Genomic DNA, 15,802 nt, shown 5'->3' on the forward strand with positions numbered 1-15,802 from the left:
CAGAAACAAGTCAATCACTGTGACTCCTTAGTGAACAGGATCAATAAACGAGCACAATCACAAGTAACTATACACCAAAGACATATTAGATCCATAATTACTACAGATTTCATTACAGACTGATGAATTTCAAAGTGTTTTCATTGGTGAAATCATTAAATATACTCTTGAGGTTCAGGAAGGTGAGTGTTCTAACTGTCCCTTCCATAAGACATAATGTACAAATGGAAGACAAAGGTACATGGGCAGTCAGGAGCAATTTTCATTCTCATCTTTGAACAACGCGTAAAGAAAACAGTTTAAAGTAAGCTGCCACTGAGATCTCCTAGGGTTTATATTGTTAGATTTGTTTGTTTATTTTTTTCCACAACTATCAATGAGATGAGAGCAACAAACACACTACTTTAATTCAGAAATTTCATAAAACTGTGGGTAAATCAGACATAAGAAGTCGTACATAAACTCAGGCTAGGTGTATGGAATGGACTGAAAACTAGCATGCCTCTAGTCAGGGAAAAAAGTTGGGGAAACAAGTTAATATCCACGAGGTAAAACCATTTAGCACAGTCAGGTAAAGAACAGGAAAAGCTATTCCTAAAGAAACATGTATATTTTAGATATGTGTTTCTAGTCCTAAAGAGTTTTAGGGCCACCCTTGCTCTCAGCCCCCACCTCCACACCTCCTAGTAAAACAAATTTTATTCCAGGTTTGGATACATAATGCAATCTCCAAGCAGTATAACCCAAGTCATTTTTCACGAGCTAGACTGTCATTGAAGGAATGGTAAAATAAGAAGAAATGCAGGCAAAGGGAAAAATCCACTGAAACTACAAATGACTGGAAGCCCCCATGTGGTGAACAACATGTATAGCTTCAAAATGACCATGACAAACAAACATGAACTCAGTGAACAGGCAGGTCAGTAATTTAGTGCAAATAAGAGCATATCTGATCTAAATCCTGAGGGTTATTAACATAGTAAAAAAGAGGCCATGTTGGCAAATATAAACATTAAAGCTACACTCCATCTGCATGCTGGCATGAGCCAAGATATTATGGATCATTTATAGCTTTCATATCTAAATAGTACTTGAACTGCAGGTCTCCACTAAATTGGAAAATCAATTCTAACTTCTAAAGGCTAAAATACAAGGTAGTCAATTGTATCAATAATTGCTATATTCTATGTTACAAATAAAGTTATTGGGATTTTTAATATTTACTGTTACTTACAGTATATTACACAGAACAGTACCCTGTGGCACTCAGCTACAGAACATGACATCCAGAAATTGTAATCCTACATATCTGCATGAAGAAAATCCCCAGTGTAGTAACTGGCCATCAGAAACGCTTCCCACTATAGTTTCAAAACTTACTTGAAGATTTCGTTAACAATTCTGAAAATGGCAGGATGGCTTGCAGCTTGTGGCTGTTCATAAACAAATGGGAGGAAATTAGTCATTAAGGAGAAGCAATTCATACAACATTCACTGCATAATTTATGTCTTATGGATAGAATCATGCTGCATTTACTAAATTGTAAATTTCAAATCAACTCTATCATATTTTCTCAAGCTTCGATTTTTCAAAATCACAGATAGAGAACCACAGTGACACTAAGCAGGCTGAGCAGCAAACACAACACCTGGGCTGCAAACTGTTTATGACAACAAGCACCAAAAATAGGAAGAGTGGTAGAAGGACAGAAATGTTCACTGCGTGCAATTGCTGGAGGCAAAAGGTGCCAAAAAGTTTACAAAAAACTTTCCTCCTGCCTTTACAGAAAATCCCTTTTGAGTACACTTAGAGATTCTTGATACACCTTCAAAATTAATTCTAGAAATTAAATGTATCTCCTTGTCTTTAACACCACATGTATCCTGGTCTAGGACATTTTTACAGATATTACACTCCTCTGTGAACTGCAGAGTTGCTAAGATTACGAATTTATCTCAGTGCATCAGATTGTATACATGTTTTTTTTTTACTTGGGAAGCTTTTTGTATTCAAGGTACTACCACACAAAGAAAGTCTGAAAACTTTTTTTAAACTGTTTAAAGAAAGTTATTTTAAACATGCAGTTGTAAACACACTACTTTCTAATCCCACACTCTGAAATTCTAAGATTTAAGTAAGCTTTTGTACAGCAACAAAACTAAGTATTTACACATGTAGCCTAGCTTAAAAACAAAACCTAAAGACAAGGAAAAGCCCAGTGTTTCTGAAATTAGCACCAGAAGATTTGATGAGAACATGATTCCTGAACAATTCGGAATGATGCATGTCTAATAAAAAGCATTTTGTAGACTTTAGAATATGTTGAAGGAACAGTGTTTACACATGGCCTACACTGTTAACAGGTCTAAGTGTCTGAAGCACCATCCCAAAGAATTCTGCATCTGTTTCAAGCTGAGAAGTATTAAGTAGAAGAATTTTCTATTTAATTAAACATATGCAGAATGAGGACTTTTAACTGAGATAATAAACCCAGAAATTAAGAGACAAACTTTAACAGAAGAGCTCTTACAAGAACAGCTCCTTTTATCCTCATAGCTGTCTTTGCACACTGGATACTACGTGGCATGTTCTTGTGTTTTACCTTAATTTCTGTGATAGGGCTGCAGCTAAACTGTCCCATGTGTGCCATCTAGTGTTGGAGAGTATTTACAGTTGGTTTCTTAGACATGCCGAACAGCAGGCATCTGGTTGCAAGGTTGGACTCCCAGATTCCACTGTTAGAGGAAATCCTGGACCAGACAACCTCCAGAGGTCCTTTCCTATTTCTAATATTTTCTGGAAACACTGGGGTGTGAAAACAATGTTCCACCAGTCCTATGGGTTAAATTCAGTTCTCTGCTCTCTTTTCAGATATTCTATATTTAACACACAAAACCATTGTTCCCTAAGAGTAGTAAGGGTCAACCAGCCTCATATATCAAAACAAAACCATAGTTCCTTTGAAAAAGACCAAAATAGATGTGTTCTATTTCACTCCTTCTTCCCGTACAGCAGCAATCAACAATAATCAATACAAGGAAACACTATTAATAGTTTCCTCTACTTAATATACATGAGCACTGGAAGGGAAGAGCAGCCTCATATTACAAGATTTTGATCAATGGACTGTATGCAATTTATTTGAAAGTACTCAAAATAAGAGTATTATCATAGCATAACAGTCTCCAAGGCAATGTGAAGATGTGCCTTTGTTGCAGTATGCCACACTACAGAAGACAGGAGGGAGAGAAGCTTGAGTTTGGGAGGGTTTCTCAGAGCACCTCCAGGTTTTTAACTATTTCTTTTTTTCTTCCCCTATTATTCCCCCACAGATAATATCTTATTATAATTTAATAATTTAATCTGTAACTATATATTTTTTTTTTCAGAGAAAGTTCAGAAAATCTCACCTCTACTGGGAGCTTGTTCCAGCTCTTTTCAAATACACACATTTCACATAACACAACAATACAGAAGATTCAAACATGGGGAAATTGAACTGCATGTGTGATATAACAATAACATATTGAAAGAATGTGAGCACTTCAAAAAACCACCTCACACAAAAACGTGATTTTTAAAAGGAAGTAAGAAAAAGACATAGTAACATGAAATACTACATAACACAAGTTCTATAAAACTACAGCATTCTATTATCTGCAGCAGTTGAAAGAAGAATCGTAAACAGCCTGTGCAATACAAAGCCATAACTGAATGAAGAAATGAAAAAATATATTTGCTTCTACAGCATGCATGTAAATGAGATATGGATAAACATACCAGACTCTGTATTGTAACAAAAACTAAGTAAAAGTAGGCATAAGGAAACAAACTGTACCCACGATCCCACAGTAAAATATTTGAGGTATTAAAAGAAGCACCAGTTTTCTTGACTTCCTAATACACTGTTTCATTTAAAATGTTTTACTTCCAAATTTTGTATTTACCAACATTCCCGAATTTTAAACTTAAAAATTAAAAAATGAGAACTACTTATTTTTCTTCCTCTAATTTGTGTCTGACATACCTTCATTTTGAAGGATACAGTTATTTTGAAAGCACAAGTATCTTTTTACATATGCATATGTATTTATTTTTACTTTATATATTATATATTTACTTTAACACCTCTTGAATTCATCAAGATTATGAATAAATCAGTGGGTACTACAAATATTTCACCATAATGATACAGGTTTTGAAGACAGGCAATATTGAGGTAGTTAACAGTAATTTAGTTGGACTCTTAGGAAAAAAACAAAACAAAACCCACAAATAAACAAGCTTTTCATTTTCTCTCAATTCATTTTCCTTTTCCCTCTTTAATACTTATTTAATTTGCACAGCTGGAAACAAGAGGTAGGTTAAGTGTTGATACAGTCTGACAAAACCTGTGGATAAGGTGAAGCAGAAGGACAGTTAAAGAGTGTAGGAGCAACACCAGCAAGGAAGGCTCTATAGGGAGAGCTTTAACTATAGAGCACAATGTACTTTTAATTCTTAGCTGGACTTTGGAAAGTGCATAATGTGGAAAAACAAAGCACAGCAGTCACAGCTGATTTATAAAGGAGAAGCTGACAAATACTAAGCCTCTCAAACTACTGCACTAGAACAGGGTTTTCTTGCAACATGACTTTTAAAATCACTTGGGAAAGTTATCTAAAAGTTGAACGTAAACTACAACTGACACTGACTTGTTGACATATTTGTTTACAAAAATGAGCTTAGAAATCTGCTTACTTACATATTTATACTTTCCTAGTAAACTGCAAAATTCTGATGTGCTATGTATTAGTTGTTAATTCACACACACAAACTTCAGTATTGCTTCAGAAAGGAAGACATCCACCCACCCACCAAGTTCTGAAGAGGTTAAAAAAAATTTTGTAGCAGTCACTTCATTTGTTTTTGCCACTTCTAAATAGACACACAATTTAAAACATTATTTCCTGTCAAGTCTAAGAAACCACAAGCCTAATAGCTTACCTCATTAAACACAAGTTAGTAGGTCATCACACTATTAATAGTCCCCCAAATTCAAATGTAAGAATACTGCATATCAAGATTCTTCCCCAGAAAAGCGCAGTAGTTTACAACCATTTGAACAGTGTTGTTCCTATAAGGTTTGTGTATTGTTTGGTTGCTGTTTCGAAACATTCTGTTTAGATAAATGTTTCTGATAATGCAATCATGAAATGGTTTGGTGATTTTTCCATCTTAAAATATTCAGTAATCAAAACACTAACTGCTTATTTGTACACTACAGATTTTCTTGCAAACAGAAGAAACATAAAAATCAACCAATTTGTGTCTCACTTTCTCACTTTTTTTATTACTATTTAAAACAAAGAGGTTACATCCTACGAATACCATAATCCAACTGTCAAAACATGTTAATTACTACCACTAATTAAATATTCATATGTTTTTAAGCAGGCTGTTGGATTCAAGGTGCTGACTAGTATAACAGACAAGTATCCTCAAAGTGTACAAGTTTTACAAAATATCATTAGTTTCAGATCATAATTTCTCAATTCAATCTTTTCCCTCTTCAATCTTTGAAGCTTCTTACCCCATTGTTTTTAACTGTTAAGCCATCTCCCCCTTATACACCCTCTCTCTTATCAGCTCCTACCAAAAAGCAGTATCATCTCCTAACTGCATTCATATTTATGCTTCCTTTCATTCCACTCCTTGTCCACAGGATGTCCTCTGTAAACCAGCATTCAAAGCTGTTGCAGTGGTGCTTCCTCTTTCTGAAAGCTTTATTTTGAAAGCACCCCAAGTATTTGGAGCAGAGGCAAACATACGCGATCGAAGTGTGCTAGTACAGAAGGTTCTATTCTTTTAAGGGAAACTTTGTAAAATAAAGATAAATATGAAAATGAAATGAAAATCATTAACAAACAACAATTAACCAATAATTATATCTTTTCATTTCCTTCTATATTTCTTTCATATTTTAACATAGATTTTTTTTTTTCTCAGCCAACTGTGGCATCATGCACTGCATTAAACTCACTGTGCTTTTGACAGAGAAATGACACATAAGCCTTGTACGTGAGCATTGTCTTCTGGGACACCCAGAACCTCAGACAACTCCTGAAGTGCAACTCAGGCCAGGCTCATTACTTTGAAAGGGGTACTGTGTCATTAAGTTTTCTAATAGGAAAAGCGATTTTTAGTGAACTGAGTAACACAGCATTTTAAAACAAACTAATTACAGTGTGGGATTTTTTTTTATATTAAGACCTTTGTTCAGGTCTGCAAGAAAAAACTAAGTAACTATCAGTCCACAGTGAAGTAACCCACAAGGAATTCAATTGCTTAAACTGTTAAACTTCCAAGGGCACAGGGTAAAAATCATCCCAGGAAAGAGTTTGTAATTTTTAAAGACAGACAGGTACTCAGTACCGACATCAACTTGATTCTCAATTTCTCCATCTATTTTTCATCTCTGGGTGAAGTTCTTTTTTGGTCTCACCACTGCAAAAACTAGAAATTTAGTGAAATGCACAAGAATCAAAATTTGCATTTAGTAATGCAGTTATTGCCAGACAAAGGAAGTTTTACACCACATAACAGACTACTTCTCTTGAAGATGCTCATATATTTAAAAAATTGTCACATATTAAGCCTGAAAGAGCAGCATCGAATGCACTACAGTGTTTAACATACCAGAAGAGAATCTTTTATGACACCAGCCACTTTTTCCAAAGAAGTTGTCTGAAGGGAAACCAGCTGGTCCAAAAGATGTAATGTAGCACTTTCAAGGCTTGGTAAGTGACGATGCCAGAGGCTGAAGATAGCAGACTCAGAAAGGGAGATCTTCTTTCTGGTTTGAGAGAAAAATAACTGTTTTTCCCATGAGAAAATGGAAGATGCACAAAAATATTCCTTTTTTTCTTTTTTTAAGCACACTTGGGGAAAAAAGAAGAAAAAAAGATCAACTTGCAGCAAAAGAGAAAATCTCATTTACAGTATTCTATTTGGTATGAAATAACCAGATAAAGGCAAAAAGTAACTCAGAATCACCATTTCACATTTGTTTTCCACTTATTTTCCTTGACTGCCAGGAGCATATGCACAAAGCAGTATATGTCCTTTTACCATTGACTATGTTTTCTGGAACCCTTGGGGAGTAATGATATATACAATAACCTCCATTGGAACCTCTTGTGTCTATGTCCTATATTATCGAGTAAATATGTTGTAACATCTGGTAGCTTCAGAAGTAGCTATTTCTCATGACTTCCATTCAAACAGAATATGACAGAGACATCTATCTCGAGGACAGACTGTCATCTGTCATCATTAGTGGAATTTCTTAGCTGACCAAACATGACACAGCTATGCAACAGCACTGACTCTGAACAAAACTCAAGATCAACCTTCTCAACAACGACTGAGAAGAAATCAAGTCACCTTTCCTTTCATGGCATAGACAGTTTTTCTAACATTCAGCTTCAGTCAGATGGCTTTTATACATTAGCTGTTTACCAGTAGCAAAACAAGCAAAGCTATATTTCAAAACTGCTTTCTTAAGTCTCATTAAAAGGAATCTGACGAAATTTAGCAAAATTGAAAATCTTCATAACCATTTTCACAGTAAAAATAAGAGAAATGTGGAAAGTTAAAGGTGCCTCTCAAAACTTCAAGTTAGGAATGTTGATACATTTACATTAAAGGTAAATAATATTTCTATGGAAAGTGATAATACCTTTGACCAAGTTACTAAACTCCTGAAATCAAATTTAACCTCCATTTTCGAGAAATGATGTGAAAATTTTTCAGTCAATATTTAAAACTGTTCTGCTGCAATTTGTACACCAGCAATTTAAAATTCCACTGAGCTCTGCCATTCAAATACAAAGGAGCTATTTTTTTATAATATACGAGATGAACAGTGCATTCAGCATTCAAATCCAAAGAAAAGCCATTTAATTGAATGAATAAGAAGGGTTATTGTTATAATTGAATGAATTTATAAGAAGCAGAAAAAACATATGGACCATAATACTTACTTTAAAAAGGCATCATTCACAGCCTCTAAGAACTCCAAGCTGAGAATTTCTTTTGATGCTCCCCCATGGTAAAGAAGAAGAGTTTCAAGCAATGGAGTTAGATCAGGCAAAGTAATAAGTGGGAGACAGAAAAGGGACACAGCATTCACACGACTGTCTGAAATTCTGAGGAGAAATGAATAAAGTTCCCATTTTAGAAAAACTGAAACTTCAATTACTAAATCCACAAAGTAAAATAAGATTAAATTTGTCGCAGAAGATTGAATACAAGAGATGCATACTGTTGATGATTTACCAAGACATATTGTCAGAATTCTCAAAATTTTGATATTTTAGTGGTCAGGGCATACCATGTGAAGAATACTAGTCCAATTCTGAAATGCAGATAGTTGTATACGCTTAGTAATTACACACTTCCTAGCACAGAATTCTTTGTCTTTTCCAGGAAACAGCAAAGCACAGGTAAAGACTACAGTTTCACAGTTCCTGTGTAAGTTTCCTAGATTCTAAGAAGAAAAAACGCTGCTTTTAAAACTTCCTGTTGCTTTCTTGACCTCCCTCTTCTTAATGTATAACTTCCATTAATCCTGCTGTCTTTAAGCATTCAAGCAAAAAACTATTTGTCTTACAAATCTATACTTGAAGGACTGTGTAATGTCTTTCAATCTTTATTTATGACCCACTCACATGACCCGCTAAAACCACATACTTGTAAATAGCAAAAGACAGTGATACAGCTTACTACAAGTCTAGAAACATAATTTATGAACAGTGGAAGCTAACATGTTGCCTAACAGCCAGCAGCATAATTCGTGACACAAATGCTACAACTATTAGATAATCACAGTGATATTCAGTGAGAGAAATTAAACATGAAACATTTTCAGACACTCAATTTTTCATTAATACCTAATAAAAAATGTGAGTAAGGCTTTCCACACTGAAATGCTTTGAGATCAAGTTTGGCTATGAGAAGTGATTCTCTAGAATGATAATTACTGGACTGATACTTACTCTGCAGAAGTATTTTCCAAGCTCTGTATACAAAGTTGACATGGATTAGGCTCTTTTTAAATCAGTCACCTTTACAAAATTCTGTTTCTAATTCCTTACTCAGAATTAGCAAAATAGCTGCTTACTTTACTCTTAATTACAGAAGAAAACTCTGCATTTTTCTTTATTCTGCATAAGCTTCAAAATAGGTAAGTTATTGGAGAATACTGTGCAATGCAGTCTACTGCGTGCAATGAATTTCATAAAATAGATTTATGTTGGAAAGGACTTTAAATATTATCTAGGAAATTTCACCTCTGCTGCTGTGGGCAGGGACACCTCACAGGGCCCCATCCCTTTGGGCAACAATTCCAGGAGTGGGGAATCCACAGTTTCACTGGGCAGCCTGTTACAGTGCCTCACCATTCTCTGAGCAAAGAATTTCTTCCTAATGACTAGTCTAAAACTATGCTCATTTAGCTTAAAGCCATTGTTCCTTGTCCTTTCAATACATTTCCTGGTAAGAGTCCCTCCCTCTCCAGTTTTCTTACAGGTCCCTTTTAGGTACTGGAATGCCACAATGAAGTCTCCTCAGATCCTTCTCTAAGCTCAACAAAACCAACTCTCTCAGACTGTCTTCATAGCAAGAGGTGCTCCAGCCCTCTGATTATCTTTATGGTCATTCTCAGGACTTTCTCTCCAACAGGTCCATGCCCTGGGGGCATGCTGTGGGTCCTAGAGCTGAATGCAGTACCCCAGGTGGGGCCTAACAAGATCAGAAAAGACAGAAATTCTAGCCAATTTCTTATAAACTGAGTTGTCTATCCAGCAAATCCATGTCTCTCCAATCTAGAGACACGGACGGCATGTAGGTCAGTGTCATGGTTAGATGGCATCAGTTACTCCTTCCTTAACCATCAGTGCTGTAACTTCATTGTAGAAGGTCACAAAACTTTTCAGGCATAGCTTGCCCCTGTGAATCCATGGTGGTTGTCACCAGTCACCTCTTTGTTTTCATGGAAACATGAGCCTCTGCACAGTTTCCAGGAGGAAACCATGTTCCACGATCTTGCCAGGCATGGAAGTGAGATTGCCTGGCTTGCGGTTCCCTGGGTCTTCCTTCTTCATAGAAATGGAATTTAAATTTCATATCACTCAACTGCCACAACTTCTCAAATATGATGGACAGTGGCTTAGCAACTTGATCTGCAAGTTTCCTTAGGACCTGCAGATATCTCCCATTGTGTCTCATGGACTTGTGCACCTTCACATCTTAGGTGGTGTTCAACTTGATCTCCTATACTGAGTAGTTCCTCATTCCCCCAGACCTTGCCTTTGCCTCTGTAACTGAATCGTGTGACTAGAGCATTTGCAGATAAAAATCGAGGCAAGAAAGTTTCCACAGATATTGTCCATGTTGCTGTAAGGATCACTAAGCAAAGAAATGAAAACATATACACCTCCATCTGCAAACTAAATCTGTCTCTACAAAATGAACTAAGTGCTATGTCATAATTTCCATGCTCCAAATCCACAAGTACAAACTCCTGGTACAAATCAGATATTCCTCTAATTTCCCATTCATTTTGCAGCTTAGTCTGCATTTTAAAATGTGGGTGTTTGTTTCCTACATTGATCAAAACTAACCAGTCTATGTGACTGCAGTACAAATTAGATCTAATAAATTCAGGTCATTTATTCATTCTTACAAAAACATCCAGGTGCAGAAAAGAATTGTGGAAAATAGCCAAACAAAACAAAACAAAACAAAACAGAAGGTATGATACAATGAAGATCTTTCAGACACCTTCCTCTTTCCTGTAACTTTACAGCCTACATGGTGTTACATGGGTAATAAAACTCATTTCATCAGTGTCAGCAGATTTAAGTCTGAAGAACAAGAGAGTATGCACAGCAAGGCTATACATCTTTTTTTGTTTGTTTTTTTTCTTTATCTGTAATACACAGAATTTACATGCAGTCAGAAAGACAGATCTACCAATGTAGTCTAATATTTTTTAAGTCCTTACAAAAGATTATAATCTGCATTTCAAAGCCAGTGGAGAACAGTGATGTCCAAAATAGCAGTGTTAGGTAAATTCCCTTTCAGTGATTCTGGCTTGACCTACTATACCTAAATAGTATGTAGCCTCACTGACTACACCTAGACATGTAGAAACATAATATACAACACAGCAAGACAATTGTTAGCACTTCCTGATAATGTGAATTGGAGACCTAGCCAGAGCATATCACAGCTTCCTCCCCACCCACTTTCCCAGACTTTCTTCCTCAGACAAGAGGGATAAGGAAGCAGTTAAAGGGTGGAGACATTATGTGCTTGGGTTCATTTAAAACATCTGTTTGTGTAACATATTGCAGTGTCACAGTACTATTAGGTACCAGACAAAAGACCTAATAATAGAAGGAAAATGAGGGAGCTAATTTTAAATGAGCATGGGTACATATTCTCATTAATAAAAAACACAACAATATTCTGCCATATGAAACCATTACACACAAAGGCAAAAAAAAAAAATCCTTTTGAACTTCTTTTTTTACTCCGTTATGTTTCACTACAATAAGTTAATCAGTAAACATGATAATTATCAGGTAAGTTTAAATTCTTACATGAAGCATAATTTAACAAGCTTCTTCACACCTGAAAGTATCTACATGAGTAACCAAAAATTTCCAACTGAAGCCTAAATACTTGCATGCCTAAGACTGTAAAAAGCTGCTCAGTGAACTAGTGACTGAAATGAAAACATATCAAAATGATATTTAGATAACACCTACCTCCCCTGAATGTTAAGTTCATTAAACTGATTCCCTCTGAGTTCAGTTACTAATGAGGAGACTGTCTGTTAAATAAAACAAAACAAAATAAATTACATGACAAATAACCCCATTCTCCAAATAAACAGACATTAGTTGCATGGTTATTTATACCACTGATATTCTATGGAGGTAAATAACTTTCCATTTTGACTCCATCAAATTGTTTTTAAGTTATTGAGGCCAAATTCAAACTGTCCAGATCACTGAATAAATCATTCAAAACATTCAGAAAGCCAGAATTTTTTAGATGTTTCATCTGATTGAGATTATTATCAAACACTATTCCCATTTTTTTAAGATATCAAACATAAGATACACTTTTCTTAAGATTTAAGGTTCATCTACCATTTTAACTGCAATGTACACAGTCAAAAATTCAAACTTAATGTTCTAATGCACACTATATATATATATATATATATATAATTTAAATTTCAGAGGGAAAAATGAATGATAGGACAGACATTTTTGTCATAACACAACAGGCACAAAATTTTTTATCAACCTTTACTACTATGATCTAATAAAAAACTGTTTTCTTTTGTCCAGAGATTCATTTCATTCATTTTATTTTCTCCCTTAAAAGGCTGTAAAAGTAACTCAAGTAAGATGAAGTTCAGTTCATGTTCCTTGTAACACTGACAGCTCCATGTATGTGCTTATAAACTGGTGCTATTAATAACAAAATCTCAATTGCACAAAATACTTACATTTTCAACCAAGTGACAGTAATAATCTGCTGATGTGTAGCCAAGAGCTGATATGAATGCACTGCTTTCAGCCTCAATTATTTCCCATTTAGAAGAAGAGAGGAGATGGCACAGTAGGCTCTGGAAGAAAGGAACAGAAGAGCAGTGCAAAAAAGTATTAGGCTGCAGCATGCTTAGGTAACAGCTTTCTAATTATACCACGATTTCCAACTCCAGCCTATTTCTCATGGTACATGTGTTGGTGTAGAGGCCCTTCAGCTGGACTACTGACCCATTACCTTCTTATGTTTCCTTTGGAACAATTCTAAAGGTTATTCCCTGCTGTTTCCTGAACTGACAGTATTTCCAGCCCTTCTCCATCACACAGAACTCCATCCCTTTCTCCCATCAAAACTAGTTTCAAGTCCTCCCAATGCAGCATGATGAAACCCAACTTGAAAACAAAAGAATGGGTACTAGTCCTTTAGCTTTACTAAACATGGTAAGCTTTTCTTGATGCCCTGGCAAGCAGCAAACCTCACTAGAGATTTTGTCCAGGTGGCAAGTGAGAACCTCAGTGTTTCTCAGCAAGGAATTCCCACTTACTAACACCCTTCACCATTCCTGGTGGTATTAGTTCTAATATGTGTGCTTGTCTGCACCAACCCAATGTGCTTGTCCCATCCTGGATCTTGACCATTACCTTCTCCTTTCTCCAACTGCAAAGCCTCATATATTTTTTGTAGGAGCTCTTCAGGGAGCTCTCTAAGGGAGAGACACTACTTCTTGCCCCATCTCCCTTGTCTTGTCTGTTGTTGTCACCTGTCTCCTTTGGCTACCTCACATTTTTAATCTTGCAGAGACTTAAGACAAGGCAGTCAGTTTATCCATCAGTTTATCCATTTCACTACACAATACAATGAAAAAAGCTCTCTCTCAGATTCCCCATTATGATGCTTGGTGATTTCCTCTCTTAACATGACTGCTTGCTTGAAAAGTTCATTGAGATGGGCACAATGGGTGTAAAGCCATTACTCCCCCATCTGCTCTCAGGCTCTAGAAAAGACTTCTCGATTCTGGAGCTTTCCAAATTGTGGTTCTACCGCCACCTAGTGACTTTTCTGAAACTAAAGAAGGCACAAAGTGCTAAAGCCTCTTAGATTCAGAAGTACCTCGAAAATAATTTCTACATTCTTAAGGAAAAAACATTAAAATGGGGATTTTCAAAAAGCCCAAATTTCTAAATATGATTAAAACCGCTAAAATCTACTAAGTTGCACAACCCCCAAACATATACTGATTAATTGACTAATATACAATCATAATAGTATTATTTTCCATTGTAACTATTACTCAAGTTAGACTTTGTTTTCAGAACACTATCAAGGTTCTCTAAGTACTACAAGCAGTATTTCTTGCTTGCTCGTTTGTTTTGCATGCCTTTGGTTTGCTCCTCACATCTTCCTTTTTTGTGCATTTCACCACATCCCTGATGGGATTTTGTAGATTAGTTGGGGGTTATTTGGAATATATCAGATGTCTGGAAGCCAGAAGGAGGCAGAGGAAACGGGCAAAGAGATGCTGCTGTCAATGTGAAAAGAGTTATTGGATATATAAAAGAAACTTATGTACTAAAAGGTGAAAAACATCAAAAATTCAACTCTATGTTTTAGATATTTCATTTTACAGACTGTGTTGCCAGTGCAAAGATAGAGATACCTACATGTAACTAAGACAAGAACTTCAGAAACCATAAAGCACAAATGTGCATTTATCTTTCTTTAATTGGGTTTAAATGCTTTCTTTGGTTCAAAAGATGTTGTCTTAGTTTCAGCTGGGATTGAACTGTTCTCCACAGAGCAAAGAAGCTCAAGGAAGAGCCCACGGACCTGGGAGGGAACAGAATTAGGACAGCCTGCTCAAACTGGCCCAAGGGATATTCTGCTCCCTATGACATCAAGCAGACAAGCTTCGAAGGGGGTGGGAATTCATTGCTTCCACTGCTTGGGGGCTAGCTGGGTATCAATCAGGGGGTGGTGAGCAATTGCTTGTGCATCACTTTTCATATGCATTTATATAGCTATATATAGCCATAACTATTTTCCTTTCCCTATTCTCTGCCTTAGTAAACAGTTTTATCTCAACCCACAAGTTCTATTTTGTTTTTTCCTAATTCTTTCCTCTACCTCACTGGAAAGTGGGGTAGCACAGGAATGGTTGTGTGGTGCTCAACCACCACCCACTGGGTTAAACCATGACAGATGTCCAGAAAATTAACCTCTCCAGAAAAAGTAGCTTATTTAGTGCACTTAACTCTGTTTGTAAGTAGTGATTCTGTTACACCTGTAAATTTCATTCCAGTGATACTCAGACCTAAAAGAAAGTATCAGTAGTTGTATTATTCCATACTACAGAATGGGGTTAAAACCAGACAGCTGTGAGACTGAGTAGTTTCTTACACATAAGCTTCTCTTTTCACTACTGAAATAAACTCTTTCAGAAAATACTATAGAGAAATCTAGAATGTTTTGAAGGATTTTGTCGAAAAGATTCTTACAGGATGCTGGAAATATTCAGAAGACATAAGAGGTTCCATTACTGTATTACAAAGCCTCCACAAAGCATCATGGAAGATACAAACATAATTATATAACAGCTACTGTGTGGACTCCTGAGATCAGAGATCAATGATTTAAGAATAATCAGCTTCAAGGAAAAATGTGAAGCCCAACAGAGGGTATTCAAGAATATGATGAGCAGTGTCAATATTAAATGAAGTCCTATGCTCATGGTCACAACCACAGATTCTGATCTAATATAACAAAGAATACAACAAGATTTACCCAACTGTGAGTTACTTCCAACAGTAAATCAATTCACACTTTTCTAAGTCACAAATGCCATTTTACACAAGTCAGAAAAACAAATGAGTCAGTGAACAAATAGCGTCTGTGGACAGCCAGGCTGTCATGGTTCTGTGATTTTTGTTATTGTTATTCCACATCATGTAGTGCACTGGGAGTTAATGTCAGTGCTCCAGTTCAGTGGACTGTTGATAGTTTCGGGTATAGCTGCCTCAAAAGAGAAGAACTACAGTCCCCAGAGGACTTTGCGTTTCCATTTTCTGTCCCATTTTATGTGTTCCCTATCCATCTAGCCTTCAGCATTAGACTACGGCATTCAGTTTTGGACACTGTCTCTCATTTTATTTGATTCAATAACCTCAATTACAATTATATTGTATTATATTGTGT

The 15,802-nt window shown here is 36.1% G+C and overlaps 2 protein-coding genes across 2 annotated transcripts in view; one reads left to right on the plus strand and one right to left on the minus strand.

Annotated features, from left to right (window-relative positions):
- AOPEP (aminopeptidase O (putative)) overlaps positions 1 to 15,802 on the plus strand; it is a 296,802-nt gene that overhangs the window by 193,106 nt on the left and 87,894 nt on the right. The gene's annotated exons all lie outside the window — the stretch shown is intronic.
- Positions 1 to 15,802, minus strand: part of FANCC (FA complementation group C) — an 80,103-nt gene that overhangs the window by 17,314 nt on the left and 46,987 nt on the right. The window contains exons 6-10 of the mRNA XM_065745676.1: positions 12,570 to 12,689; positions 11,818 to 11,882; positions 8,026 to 8,190; positions 6,680 to 6,836; positions 1,381 to 1,433 (exon numbers count right to left, since the gene is read on the minus strand). Of these exons, the coding sequence (XP_065601748.1) occupies positions 1,381 to 1,433; positions 6,680 to 6,836; positions 8,026 to 8,190; positions 11,818 to 11,882; positions 12,570 to 12,689 (560 nt within the window). The remainder of the gene's footprint in view (positions 1 to 1,380; positions 1,434 to 6,679; positions 6,837 to 8,025; positions 8,191 to 11,817; positions 11,883 to 12,569; positions 12,690 to 15,802) is intronic.

Source organism: Cyrtonyx montezumae, unplaced genomic scaffold (assembly GCF_038088225.1).
Source record: "Cyrtonyx montezumae isolate F1298 unplaced genomic scaffold, pur_monq_1.0 scaffold_36, whole genome shotgun sequence".
NCBI classification, from domain to species: domain Eukaryota; kingdom Metazoa; phylum Chordata; class Aves; order Galliformes; family Odontophoridae; genus Cyrtonyx; species Cyrtonyx montezumae.